This window comes from Pistacia vera, unplaced genomic scaffold, assembly GCF_008641045.1.
Source record: "Pistacia vera cultivar Batoury unplaced genomic scaffold, PisVer_v2 Contig679, whole genome shotgun sequence".
Taxonomy (NCBI): domain Eukaryota; kingdom Viridiplantae; phylum Streptophyta; class Magnoliopsida; order Sapindales; family Anacardiaceae; genus Pistacia; species Pistacia vera.
The window spans coordinates 299,086-311,960 of NW_022196533.1; the positions used below are offsets into that span (position 1 = coordinate 299,086).

Below are 12,875 nucleotides of genomic sequence, written 5' to 3' on the forward strand. Positions count from 1 at the left end.
GAATTCAAGGAATCTCCTCTTGGGTAGAAGCTTGATGAGGATCTTTAATTGCCGTCTGGTAAATCCAAAAGCCAAAAGGATGCTCTTTCCTTCAATGTGTATTCTCTTTCTGAGTGGCAACCAAGCTTGCATGTCGAGGGAATATCTTCTCTTGAAGAGCAATTCTTTTATCTATGTGTTCAAAACAACCCAGGTTCTTCTAAACATTCTATTAATTTTCCTTTCTCTTTTTTTTTCTTCTGTTCAGTGATTTTTTTTTTTTTTTGGGTCAATATTTTGTATTCTTAAATTGTTGTTCAAAGGCTTGAAAAATTTGAAACGTGTAAAGGAACTTGTTACAGATTATTATCATGCAACTATTACCATGACTGTATTTTTGCGGACTTCGATATTGATGATTTTCATGCAACTTGCTACATGGGTGCCCTATTCTTTGGACTCATTATACTTCTTGTTGATTGTATTCTAGAGTTGTCTCTGACTACAGCAAGACTTCCAGTGTTCTTTAAACAGAAAGAATTGTGCTTTTACACAGCTAGGGCTTATGCAATTCCAGCATCTCTTTTTAAAATTCCTCTTTTAGTAACTGAATCTGTGACAAGGACATGCCTTATTATGTCATTGGGTACAGCCTTGAGGCCGAGAGGTGAGTTTCAATTCCAAAGGCCATGTTTATTAATGCATTGTATCCTTTCCTACTGAAGTATGCATTTTCTCTGTCTATTTTTATCTTATTTTATCCATTTATTACGTTGCATCACCTATTTTCAATCATCAATCAGTGCCCCAATATCTAAAGCTTATCATCAAGCATTCTCCAAAATGACAGTATACTGAATTCTCAGGATTTGCTTTGTTAATCTTGTGTAGCAAAGTAAAAGAAAATGATTACATACTCAGGATATAAATTCCTCAACAATATGCGTAAATTCACTCTTCAAATTATTTAAAAGTAGTTGCTTTAGAAAGCTTCTCATTTTCTGGTGGCTGAGGTTCTGATATTTAATTGATTGCTGTGATTTTAGGTTTTTCCATCAGCTCATTCTACTTTTCGCCGTGCACCGTACCTCTATATCTATGTTTTGGTTTTTAGAATCAGTCTGCCAGACTCTGGGTGCTGCCATGACAGCCGTGGTTTTGCAGTATTAATAGTCCTACTTTTTTGTGGTTTCGTTATCACACATTGTAAGGCTATTGGGACCTTCTCCAATTGATTTCAGAATCATCATCCGGAAGGATAAACTTATGCTTCTGTTATTGGTTGCAGCCTCCAATGCCTGGGTGGTTGAAGTGGGCTTTTTGGTTTCACCTCTTCCATATGGAGAGATAGGCCTTTCTGTAAATGAATTTCTTGCTCCTCGGTGGCAAAAGGTGAGCTCTCATAGGAACACTTTTTGGTTCCTCTAATCAAGAAAACTATGCAACAATCTTGTAAGTAATGAAACTATTAGTTCTTTTTACTATTTCTTATGTTGATAGCTAGATGGTACTTTTAGCTATGTTAAAATGTAGAGAAAGTAACTCATTTCCTGTGTGTGTTTCTTAATGTTATTGTAGAAGCTGCCCACAAACAGTACCATAGGGACACAAATACTTGAAAAGTCGTGGATTAAACTTTGATGAATATTATTTCTGGGCAGCACTGGGCGCCTTGTTTGGTTTTGCTTTACTTTTCAACATGGGTTTTATCTTGGCCTCCAGTTTCTTAACGTGTAAGTTCATCTGGTTATCTTGTATTAACTTAGGAAGAGTAAATGCTACTCTGGTTTATTCACCCAGCTGAATGCAAATGCAGCTCCTGGATCATCTTTGCAAGAAAAGTTGGCTAAGATTCAAGGAAGTCGAGATTCCAATGAAGATAAACTTGTGGAAGAAAGGTCTAAGAATTCTCCAATGAAAGGTGACTTTAATTTCTTACTTTCAGTTCAGATTGTTGTCCATTTTTGTTCCAGTTGTATTTGTTTAATGTTTGACAGTATTTTCTGTACTGTCTTATTTTAATTAATAGGTGGGATGGTCTTACTTTTTGAACCACCTTATCAGTAACATTTCAGGATGTGAAGTACTATGTTGACGTCCCTGGGTACTCCTTGTTAACCGATCTGCATTCACAATTATTTGCATTGCATGATATTTGAAGGCATAAGATCTCACGCATTCTTTTCTGAATTTTTTTTGTCTTTAACTTTCCTTTACATCCCTTTGGTTTTAGGAGAAGAAGAAACTCCAACTACTTTCTGATGTTACCAGTGCATTAAGGCCTGGTGTTCACACAGCATTAATGGGTGTTAGTGGAGCTGGAAAATCCACTCTTACTAGATTGTATGGCGGGAAGAAAAACTACTGGCCATATCGAGGGGGCAAATAAACTTCCTGAATTTCCTCATTGTTTCCCGGCTCTTGTCCTATAAGTTGATTGCAAGCCATACAAAAAGTAAACATTCAATTCCTTGTAGTTCAATTCCGTTAAACCAAATAGAGAGGGATTGACCTCATCAAATGAGCATATATGGAAGCTCATTAGATGACACTCATCAAAAAATTTAAATCTAGCAGTTTAACACTTAACAAGAAAGCATTTTGATAAATAGTTGCGTGTGAAGGCTAGCGTTCACCATGGCTGGCATTTTGTAACCAAGGATGTTCTGCATTTAAGGAGCAAACAGTAGTAAACATTTAATTCTCATATTTCAATTAAAAATGTTTGCAAATAGTAGTGAAGTTGCAGAGCATAAGGCTGTAAACATAAAGCATCACTATTCAATTAAACCGAATGTTTTCTAGCACTTGTTAATCAGTAACCCGTTTCTTCGGATCAGGTTCAAGCAGCTTCCGAACGAGGTCTTTTGCAATATCAGAAACTTTAGGCCAAGGATCCCGCTTAAAATCTATAACAGACCAAATAATTGCCTGTTCAACGCCCAGTTCAGTTTGTACATAGAAAGAGAACAAAATTTCAGACAAGAAAGTTAGAAAACAATGCAAGCATTTAAATCAAAGTTCATCTTTTAGTTCTAGATTGTTTATTTGATGGTGTTATTTGATCATTCATTTGTGTTTCATTCTATGTAAGTAAACTTGTACTGCAATAAATATGTATTTCGACGCAGCCTTAGTGTTAAAACAAGGCTTTTCTACTGATGCTGTTTCTAGCATAGTTTCGTTTGCTGGGGTTCTGTAGCAGACATATTTAGAAACTACACACTGCAAGACAGAATGGTGAAAGTTTAACAGGATTTGTCTGATGGCGAGGTCCTCTCCTTCTCATAAACTGCACAAGCTACAGTGCATAAAACAGAGAGGTCATGTGGTTGTCGTCACTAGAAATGAAACAGAAGATACACCAGCTTTGAAGGAAGCGGATATAGGACTATCCATGAGAATTTAAGGGACTGAAGTGGTGAAGTAGCGCTCGGATATCGTCATCATGGAGGATAATTTTGCTTTTATCGCCAAGGTTTTGAGGTGGGGAAGATGCCCAACATCTAGAAATTCATTCAATTCTAGCTTTTCAAGTATTAAAATCATACTAATCACTCCTGGGTGATCGAATGATTAGACAAAAACTTTTAAGTATATTACTCAAGAGATCAAGATATATCCAAGAGATAATACATAATTGTAATTCAAAATAACTACCACATCACTTTATAATTCAAGAGATAGATTGGTAATGTAATTCAACAACAATTAACATAGCTAACAGCTGTGACTTATCAGTCATATCAAATACTTTTGGGAATATTTTGTCATATTAAAGCTGAGAAAAAGCTGGAAAGAACATTTGCGATTGTCTAATCGAGGCATAGTAAGATTCTGTGTGACATTGAAGGGCCAGAAAGCAATTCGGTAAAAATTAATGGCAACTAAGCAGAACGTAAGTCAGCTTGAGCCTGATTGGGAGCATTAATTTGGAGACTTTCTGATAACAGTAGGGGTAATTGTAATTGAACAATCTCTCAAGGGGGAACAAAAATTTAGCCAATGGAACACATGGCACGTTATTGTTTTAGTCTTATTATATATTTTTGTCAAATCCCGGGTCACGGGATTGCAAAAGATTGTTTTGAGTTTTATTAGACGAGTATTATTCACTTAACCCAAATCTTAAATTTATAAAGAGTAAAAGACTATTTTCCTTAATACACTTTTCACTCAAAAAATTTCAAAATATAACTTTGCCACTCAAAGTTAATATTCCGTTACTACTCAAAGCCGATTACAATAGCGAAAACTTGTCACCACCATTTGAACCTCCAATCTCCTCTCTATAAAACTTTTCTCATCCCGACGCCTGATTTCTTGCTGATTGTCAACCACAGTAAAGCTAGGGTTTCCTGTTCTTAGTTGATTTCTGACTGATTTCGACGACGAATATTCAATCAATCACCACCATTCAATCCACCGACCTCCACTTTACAAAAATCCTCTACCTTGACTCTTGATAACTCACCGAACATCGGTTAGAAAGTGAAGTGTATTTTGAGTAATAATAGAATATAAACGTTAGATGGGAAAGTGGTATTTTGAAACTTTTTGAGTGGAAAAGTGTCATTAAGGCAAACCTTGAGTGGGAAAAGTCGTTTACTCAAATATAAATTCCTGAGTCCAAGAACCTATATAAAGAGCGATACCCATGTGAATGGGGAATGAAATATATATTAATAAAAAAGGGGTGGATAGTGAAGCTTTAGCCCCTTTACTTGAAGAAGTGTTACGGCTGGGAGAATCGCTTGCTTTAGTTGCATAAACAAATGTGGTTACATCATCAAATTTCCAGGTAGTCAAGTATCCTGACATTGAAGTTTCTGCAATTTTTTTATATTCCTCAAAAATAAACTAAAGATCAACCAAAGTTTTCAACATTGATAGTGCCAATCAGAATAGTTCTGGCAGAGTTTCACACGTATTTAAAAATCAATGCCCTACGTACATGTATATATATTTGACTTGAGTTTATTTGTGTTACATTTTTAAGCATTATCTTGTGGCGAACTAACATGAAACAGAAATGGAATCTAAACTGAAAGCCAATCAATGGAGAAGGGCTTTAGTAGCACTTCTTTGGGGAGATTTATCCACTGTACTTAAGTTTGTTGAGGAGATGTAATTGCTAGTATCATCACATTCTTCACCTGTATCATCAAATTCCTCAGCTGTATCATCAGTAACATAGGTGGCCGCATCATCAAATGTCCATTCAGTCAAGTATCCTGGCTTGGAATTCACTGTACTCACTTCAATATCTCCACAAAGCATTGCAATCACACGGGACATCGATGGCCTCGATGAGGGCAATGTCTGAGTGCACAAAAGAGCTACCCCTATTAGGCGTATTACTTCTTCCTCACTGAATATTGATAATTTGGAATCCACTAGTTCGAGTTGGCGATTGTTCTCGTATAGGTGCCAAGCCTGGGAAGCAGGAAAGATACGAATTTTGTCATGAGTGATTGGATCAGGAGGTTAAAAAGGCATTAGCATACACATCAAGTTTGACTTGTATCTTAGAAAAGTGACAAACTAGACTCATCTAGACTGCTGGAATTCTTCTATTTTCTTTCCTGGGACTTTAGAATTCACAGTTAACATATACCTGAGCTTTCATGAACTGGCAATAATAAAATATTCATTGGTGTGGTTATCATGATGATGCAAACCAAAACACAAGGCTAGAAATCATTTTGGACTCCAATAAAAGAAGAGAATTGATGTGCACTATAGTACAGAAATGTCATTCATACCCAATCAAGAAGATACATCTTCTCTTCTTCCAAGCTTGAATCTGAGTTTGGCCTCCCACTAACAACCTCAAGAGCCACAACTCCAAAGGCAAACACATCAGTCTTCTCTGTTAGATGTCCACGCATGGCATATTCCGGTGCAAGATATCCACTATGTCAATGCAACAAAAGAAATATTCATTACCATATACTCAATGAATGAAAAAAGATGGTGATATTAACAAATGTAAGAAGAATGACTATATAAATCTTCAGAAAAAAACTTACATTGTCCCTGCAACACGGGTGCTTATGTGGGTCTTCTTATCATCATAAAGTTTGGCCAAACCAAAATCTGATATTTTTGGGATGAGATTACCATCAAGCAAAATATTACTGGCCTTCACATCTCTGTGTATGATTCGAAGCCTCGACTCTTCATGAAGATAAGCCAGACCTCTTGCTACTCCCAAACAAATATCATAACGCATCGACCAGTTAAGATCCAAACTTCCTTTTCCTGCTCACAAATGTCATATAAAGTTTGAACCATGATTTCCATGCCCAATATTGCTAGGACTCACATGAAAAACATAGTACAGACTTATATGCTATCCACATACCAAATAGTGCTTAATCAAGACTGTTGTTTTCAAGATGTTCATAAATAAGGATTCGTTGTGTTCCCTCGTAACAACATCCATGAAGTTTTACTAGGTTACGGTGCTGCACAGCAGATATAGTAGCAATTTCTGCAACAAACTGGCTCTTCCCATGGTTGGATGCTATAGACAATTGCTTCACAGCAGTGACCCTTCCATCACGAAGTGTTCCCTATTGAGTAAATAGTTTAAGTTAATTGGTTAGAGAAATCAGTAAAAAGTTGATCGTTTAAGTTAATTGGTTAGAGAAATCAGTAAAAAGTTGATCAACTTTTTGTATTTATTATTTATTTTTTCAATGCTCCAATTATTAAAAGGCCCAATTCATGAACCAAATAAAACAATAGATGGACCAAAGAGAACATAAATCAAAAGTTTCCTAGCTAGATAAAGTGAAAAGATTGTGTTTTCCTTTGAATCTATGACAAAAAGTAATGCTGCAACCTGTATTTTGTTCTGGAAAAGCAATTAATCATAAGGCACTAAAATGTGCATAGCACCCTGTTTGGCATTTGATTAGAACAATGACATACCTTATAAACTGGTCCAAATCCTCCCTCTCCAAGCTTATTTGCAGGAATGAAGCCTCCTGTAGCAGTCCTTAGTTCAGCATAACTGAAAGTGTATGGTCTAACATCTATCCCTAGAAGCTCTGAAAATTCAACAACTAACATAGCTTACTGTTGTGAATTTGTTAGTCTAATCAAATACTTCTGGGAATATTTTGTCATATTAAAGCTGAGAAAAAGCTGGAAAGAACATTTGCAATTGTCTAATGGAGGCATAGTAAGATTTTTGTGTGACATGAAAGGGCCAGAAAGCAATTCGGTAAAAAGTAATGGCAATTAAGCAAAACGTAGTTGACCAAACTGCTTGTGGATATAAACTGATGTATATTAGTTCTTTTAAGATGCTATTGAAATAAAATAGCTGAGATTTAATTTCTTATCCGTGTTGAATCATATTAACTTGCACTGCATTTCAGAACTCACAAATGCACCTCTGCTTTATAAATTGAACAAGCATTTGTTAAATCCATTGTTCCCTTTTTCTCTAGGAAATAAGATAGATAAGACATTAGTGATAGCAAAGATCTATTGATTTACCATCATCATTAGTCTGTTGCCTTCTTCTTTGGACAATAAAGAAAACTGCAAGAAGTAACAGAGATACAACCCCAACACCAACAATAATCCCCACTATTAGATTCTTCTTAGTGGTTGGACTTGGTCCACTTGGAGGTCTTACAGTAGGTTTGAAATCTGTATCAAAGCTCAGTAGTTAACTCAATATCTTATCTAATTTAAGGAAATCAACCAAAAGAGGAAAAAGGAGAAAAATAAAAGTTGCTATTTCTTTAACCTGGGGTAGCACTGATGGCAGAAATTAAAGGTCCATATGTACCATCGGTAGGAATACAGCAAGTCCCTTTCCCTGCCCAGAAAAAGTGGATTTCCAAGTAGTTTTCAGATATCTTAGCAGTATATTCTCTCTGAACTGCTCTTCTAGGGACTCCACCTGCTACCCTTTTTATGTCAAAGTCCTTTTCAACACGATTTCCCTAGATTAAACAGATTCAAAGGTTGAGACGAAAACTAGTAACAGTTATAGGAGTATATTGGGAAACATAATACATTTACGGTCATTTGATCATGCTTTAACCTCAGCATAAACTTGTGTGATGTATAGTTGAGGCTTTTCTGGCTAAAGTAATCTGAAGATGTAAGACATACCTGAATGTATATATCAAAAACACGCCTCCCAAAACTTCTCCTCCCAGTAGTATCCAGATCAGCTATTTCCGCAAACTTGAGAGTTACAGTGTAGTTTCCATTTTCAAGTCCTAAACCATAGTATCTTAGAGATGAAGCGGCAATCCGTGCTGTCTGGAAAAGTTCTGAGTCTAGAGTATTTGTGAATTGAAACTGAGAGGAAATTGTAAACCGCGGATTATCGGTCCCAGTAAAATATCCAACATTACTAATTCCCCATCTGTTTGTTTCAGTCACATAGTATGTAGCTGGACCAAGAATCTCATCATCCATCTCATAAAAAATATTATTAGATGTAATTTGTGGCCCACCACACTTAATAGCGAAGCTAGAATCTGCATACCAATATAGCCACTTATAAAGGTAATTTCAGAAAAGGTTTCCCAATCTACAAAAGTAAGAATATGTCCAAAAGTTTGATCTATAATATCCATGTTACTTGTCCTAGATCAAGTCCACACCCCAAAATAGATCCTTCCTTTCTCTTTTGACCATATATATATACCTTTAACTCTGAAACCAAAGAATGGAGTTACACTTACAGATTGGAGAACCTCGATTGCAAGGAAAACTGCGTTGGAGACATTTTAGACCATATGGCAAAAAACTGAGGGAAAAAGAAGAATACTCTTATATGAGGAATGAACTTAATTATGACAGAACAAAAACCAGCCACTAAAGCACCCATGTTCTACTAGTTTATCCATTAGATTTTCATGTCCAATTAACATAAGTATTAAAACAACTTAACAAAACTTCCAAGAATCACACTTAAAAGCTCAAATGAACAGTATATGAAGGCAGAAGAAAACATTCCGGTTAGGCATGCTACCCAAGATAGAAAAAATACTTCTTGCTCAAAGATAACGTTTTCATCAGGTTATTTCTAAAAGCCTGATCTCAGTAACCTTTTATTTCAATGTAATAATTGCTCTTTCATACATAAAACATATTTCTAAAAAATTCACAGTACAGGTTAACATGCTAAAAGAATCCTCAAATGTACCATCAACAACTTAAGTAGGCACCTATTCTTGCTCACAATTGTTATAGAGAGTTTCAAGCATTTGAATGAATCGTAGAAAATTAGAAATGAGATAATCACCTGTTGTTACTTTCAAGAGTGAAGTTATTGGCAACTAAATTTCTGCACATTGCACCCATAAAAATCCTAATGTTAGCTTCATCCCATATGTAGAATACAAATCTCTGTTAGAAATGAAAGTTCTGAATGAAATTTTACCAAGGAGCTAACAGAATATGTTGCTTTGTAAAGTAATTAGAACATTAAACAAGAAAAAAAAAATTAACAAAGAGAATATGAAATATAGTATGAAATTTAAATTTAGAAGAATTTCAAGAATTACAGTTGTAATTTTTGTCTGTTTATCCAAGAAGGAATGCTGCCTGATAAATTATTGTATGACACATCTCTGCAAGCACAGGGTAAGAAAAATTTTAGCCACACACTACAGCTGCTAGTCAGTCTTCAAGCATTATTCAAATCAATATACAGGTATTGATAATAGGAACATGCTTTACATCTTCAATTTCATATTGGGAAGCCACTAAACAGAGAAACTAGAATGCAAGTTTAGCCTATTGATCAAATGGCTTGGTCAAATTTAAAAATGTTGCTGATAAAATTACCCTATCAATTGATATGATAATTAGTAATGAGATTAATGCAAATATGTTAAAAGTGCTTACATATTGAGAAGTTTCCCACTTTTATAGGTAGGCAGGGTGCCAGTTAACCTATTATTTCCAAGAAACCTGAGTACAAGAGCAGCAATACATGTTTTATTATAATGAGAACATTCTGGGAGGTAAAGGACACAACAGAGCAGAAATGATAGATTACAGGTGAGTCAACATAAACGACTGGAAAAGCGATCTAGGAATCTGTCCACGTATATTGTTGAAACTAAGATCCCTGAAGAAAAAAAATATTAGAATTACACAATTATAAGATGAAGAAACTACCTAACAACAAAAAATTTACGGAGGGAAAAAAACAACCAAAGAGTTAAGGAGGGAAAAATAGAAAAGAGGAAAGGATATAATTAACTAACAGATACTGCAAACTCCAGTAGTGGTTAATATCAGAGGGAATTGAGCCAGAAATTTTGTTATTCCTTAGTTCTCTGCCACATATGAACCCAACATTCTAGATCAAAGAAATAAGAGGAAGAAAAACCCTGAAGTATATATGAGGTTATTCAACACGTGATATTATAACTTTGATAGTGTTGTCTTACAAGATGGTTAAAGATTTCATATTCCTTATAAATGCCAACGATGAGCTCCCATTGAATAAGTCTTATTCTCCTACATTTCTTTTTTCACTATATAGTTAGCATTGATTATTGCATAATTAAAACATGATCAAATAAATGTTGCATGCCAACACTCACAACTCTTTTAGAGAGGTAAGATTGGAAAAGGATGATGGTATCGGCCCTTCAAATGAGTTTCCTTGAAACCTCCTACAACAAAATTTAGGACACTAAAGTTATGAACTGTACCGACATAACATTACATTTAAGTACTAGACTATTCTCAGTCTCAAACACTGTAATAACAGTGCTTTAAATTAAATTCACAGTGAAGAAGCTTGATTGAAAATAAAATAAAGACAAAAGTTTTCTCACAAGGTAGTAAGGTTTGACCAATTTCCTATGAAGTCAGGAATCCTTCCTGTTAGTTCAATGTCAAATGCCCACCTGAGCACAATCAAAGAATTAGTTTAAGATCTGATCCAATCCATTTTTCATCACCATCGAAAATTTCCATTAGCAAATTAACAAAGCGAAAAAGTTCTTACACTGTTTCCAGGTTCCTTAGATTAGCAAAGCTTGAAGGAATCTCACCACTAATTCCAGAACTGTCAATATTTCTGCCAAGGCAACATTTTTTCATGAATTCCATCAGAATCTAGTGACTGGTCTACAATAAGACTAAAGCCAGTCGAGAATTTCACCTTTTGCATTCTTGGCGAAACATTATAGAGTAGGATATATGCTCAATATAAGCAAAATTATATTGAACAGGAAACCCAAAAGTCTGTAACAACTTACAATGTCTTTAATTTCATCAAATGACCAAGCTCAGATGGCAAAGGACCAGAGAAGCTGTTTGTTCCCATATACAAATGCTCTAATTTTGACAGATTACCAAGCTCAGGTGGCACAGGACCAGAGAAGTTGTTTCGGCCAATACTTCTAAATCCCCAAAAATTTCTTTCTTTAGATACTAAATTGCAACGCAGTTACACAACAGTGTTCCTTTAGATAAATTATGATACAGTTAAGAAGGGGATAAACTTAAAACTTACAGTGACACTAACTCAGAAAGCATGCCAAGCTCTTTTGGAAGCTGCTCAGATAATAAATTAATGCCCAAGTCCCTGATCAGAGTGAGAACTAAACATCATAAACAGAAAATCTCGTATGAGTTTCAAAATAAAAATTTGACATCAACTTACAGGTATTTTATTTCTCTTAGATTTCTTACAGATGGAGACAGTGGACCAGACAAGAGATTTTGTCCCACGTCCCTGTAAAAAACAGAGAAAATAGGTAAGATGAATATTTAAGAACACAAAGTCCAAATTATTTTTGATGCTGATCCAGATTGGGGACAAGGGATTTAACAAGATTGAATTAAAATAAAAGTAATTAATTCCTCATCCAATGGTCTAAATAATACACAATTGAAATAAATTTATACAAAACCATACATTTTTATGAGGAAATTCAAACTCCATAGCTCCTCTGGGATCACACCAGCAACTTCCAGTGCGTAAACTCTCCTATAATTTAAGAAATTGTAAAAGTAAGCAAACCTGAAATTAAAAAAAGGCTCGAGTTATTCTGTCTTTTTCTACTTGCATCTCGATAATGTGGCAAAGAATGTTTTTGTTGTAAGAACAATCACATTTGATAAATGGGTTGTAACCATCGGCATCAACCGCAATGGAGTCGTCAATGGCCGCTCCACTACATGGATCTCCACTTATATTCCATTGATTTTGATTTGCAGAAATCCCCCATTTTTCAAAAATTATATTCAATGCTCTCACTGATATCAGAAGAAGAATGAGATAGAACTTAATAATAAAAAAACAAGATAAAACTTAGAAGCAGACCTTCAATAGGAGCTGTAGTAGCTTGAGCTTCAGTTTGAGCAACAAGAAGTACGAGAAGGATCAAGAAAACCCAATTCACGCACAAGCAAAGTAACACTGAAACTGTAGCTGATGATAACATACTGCATGAACCAATACTAGCTCTAAATCTAGTAATAAGTGAAGTCCAAGTCGGTGTAAAGACTTCTGTTCCAGTTGACTTCACTTATCTCCAGTTAAGTTTCAAGAAGAAATCAAGGACGTCTAAAAAGTCCTATAATTTAAATGCCAGACCTCCTAAGTTTGTATTTAAAAAAGTAACACGAAAATATTTTGTAATTTTTTTTTTTTAAGTTAGAAAAATTGACGTGGCATACTTAGGATTCATTAACCATGTAAAACAGGTTAAACTGAAAAAATTTAAACATATGTGGGTCATACTATAATTAACGAAAGTTTATTTAAATTTTGAAAATTAAAAACGACCCCACCCTTCAAAATCGCTTAATCGAGCAATATAAAAAAAAAAAAAACGACCGACAAACACCTTGGAGTCCGTTTGTTTTAATATTTCATACCCTATTCCCTA

The 12,875-nt window shown here is 35.1% G+C and overlaps 1 protein-coding gene, 1 long non-coding RNA gene and 1 pseudogene across 3 annotated transcripts; 2 read left to right on the forward strand and 1 right to left on the reverse strand.

Annotated features, from left to right (window-relative positions):
- Window positions 1–204: 204 nt before the first annotated feature.
- On the forward strand, window positions 205–1,693 carry LOC116113401 (annotated as a pseudogene).
- Window positions 1,694–1,808: 115 nt separating this feature from the next.
- Window positions 1,809–3,119, forward strand: LOC116113402. Of its 2 annotated transcripts, XR_004125408.1 has the most exons (4): window positions 1,809–1,900; window positions 2,009–2,083; window positions 2,213–2,434; window positions 2,820–3,119. It is a non-coding gene; the product is annotated as an uncharacterized LOC116113402 (long non-coding RNA). The 2 variants fall into 2 exon arrangements; XR_004125407.1 differs by lacking the exon at window positions 2,820–3,119 and having other exon boundaries at window positions 2,213–2,796.
- Window positions 3,120–5,034: 1,915 nt separating this feature from the next.
- On the reverse strand, window positions 5,035–12,428 carry LOC116113437 (probable LRR receptor-like serine/threonine-protein kinase At1g56140). The gene is given in 24 exon segments (XM_031399595.1): window positions 5,035–5,415; window positions 5,745–5,895; window positions 6,012–6,243; window positions 6,347–6,557; window positions 6,919–7,037; window positions 7,492–7,647; window positions 7,748–7,946; window positions 8,119–8,492; window positions 8,700–8,764; window positions 9,263–9,304; window positions 9,525–9,590; window positions 9,868–9,933; window positions 10,022–10,093; window positions 10,233–10,304; window positions 10,419–10,496; window positions 10,575–10,646; window positions 10,812–10,883; window positions 10,985–11,056; window positions 11,310–11,381; window positions 11,495–11,566; window positions 11,645–11,716; window positions 11,900–11,971; window positions 12,051–12,240; window positions 12,308–12,428. Coding segments are annotated over 24 exon segments (3,099 nt in total).
- Between the last annotated feature and the right edge of the window lie 447 nt (window positions 12,429–12,875).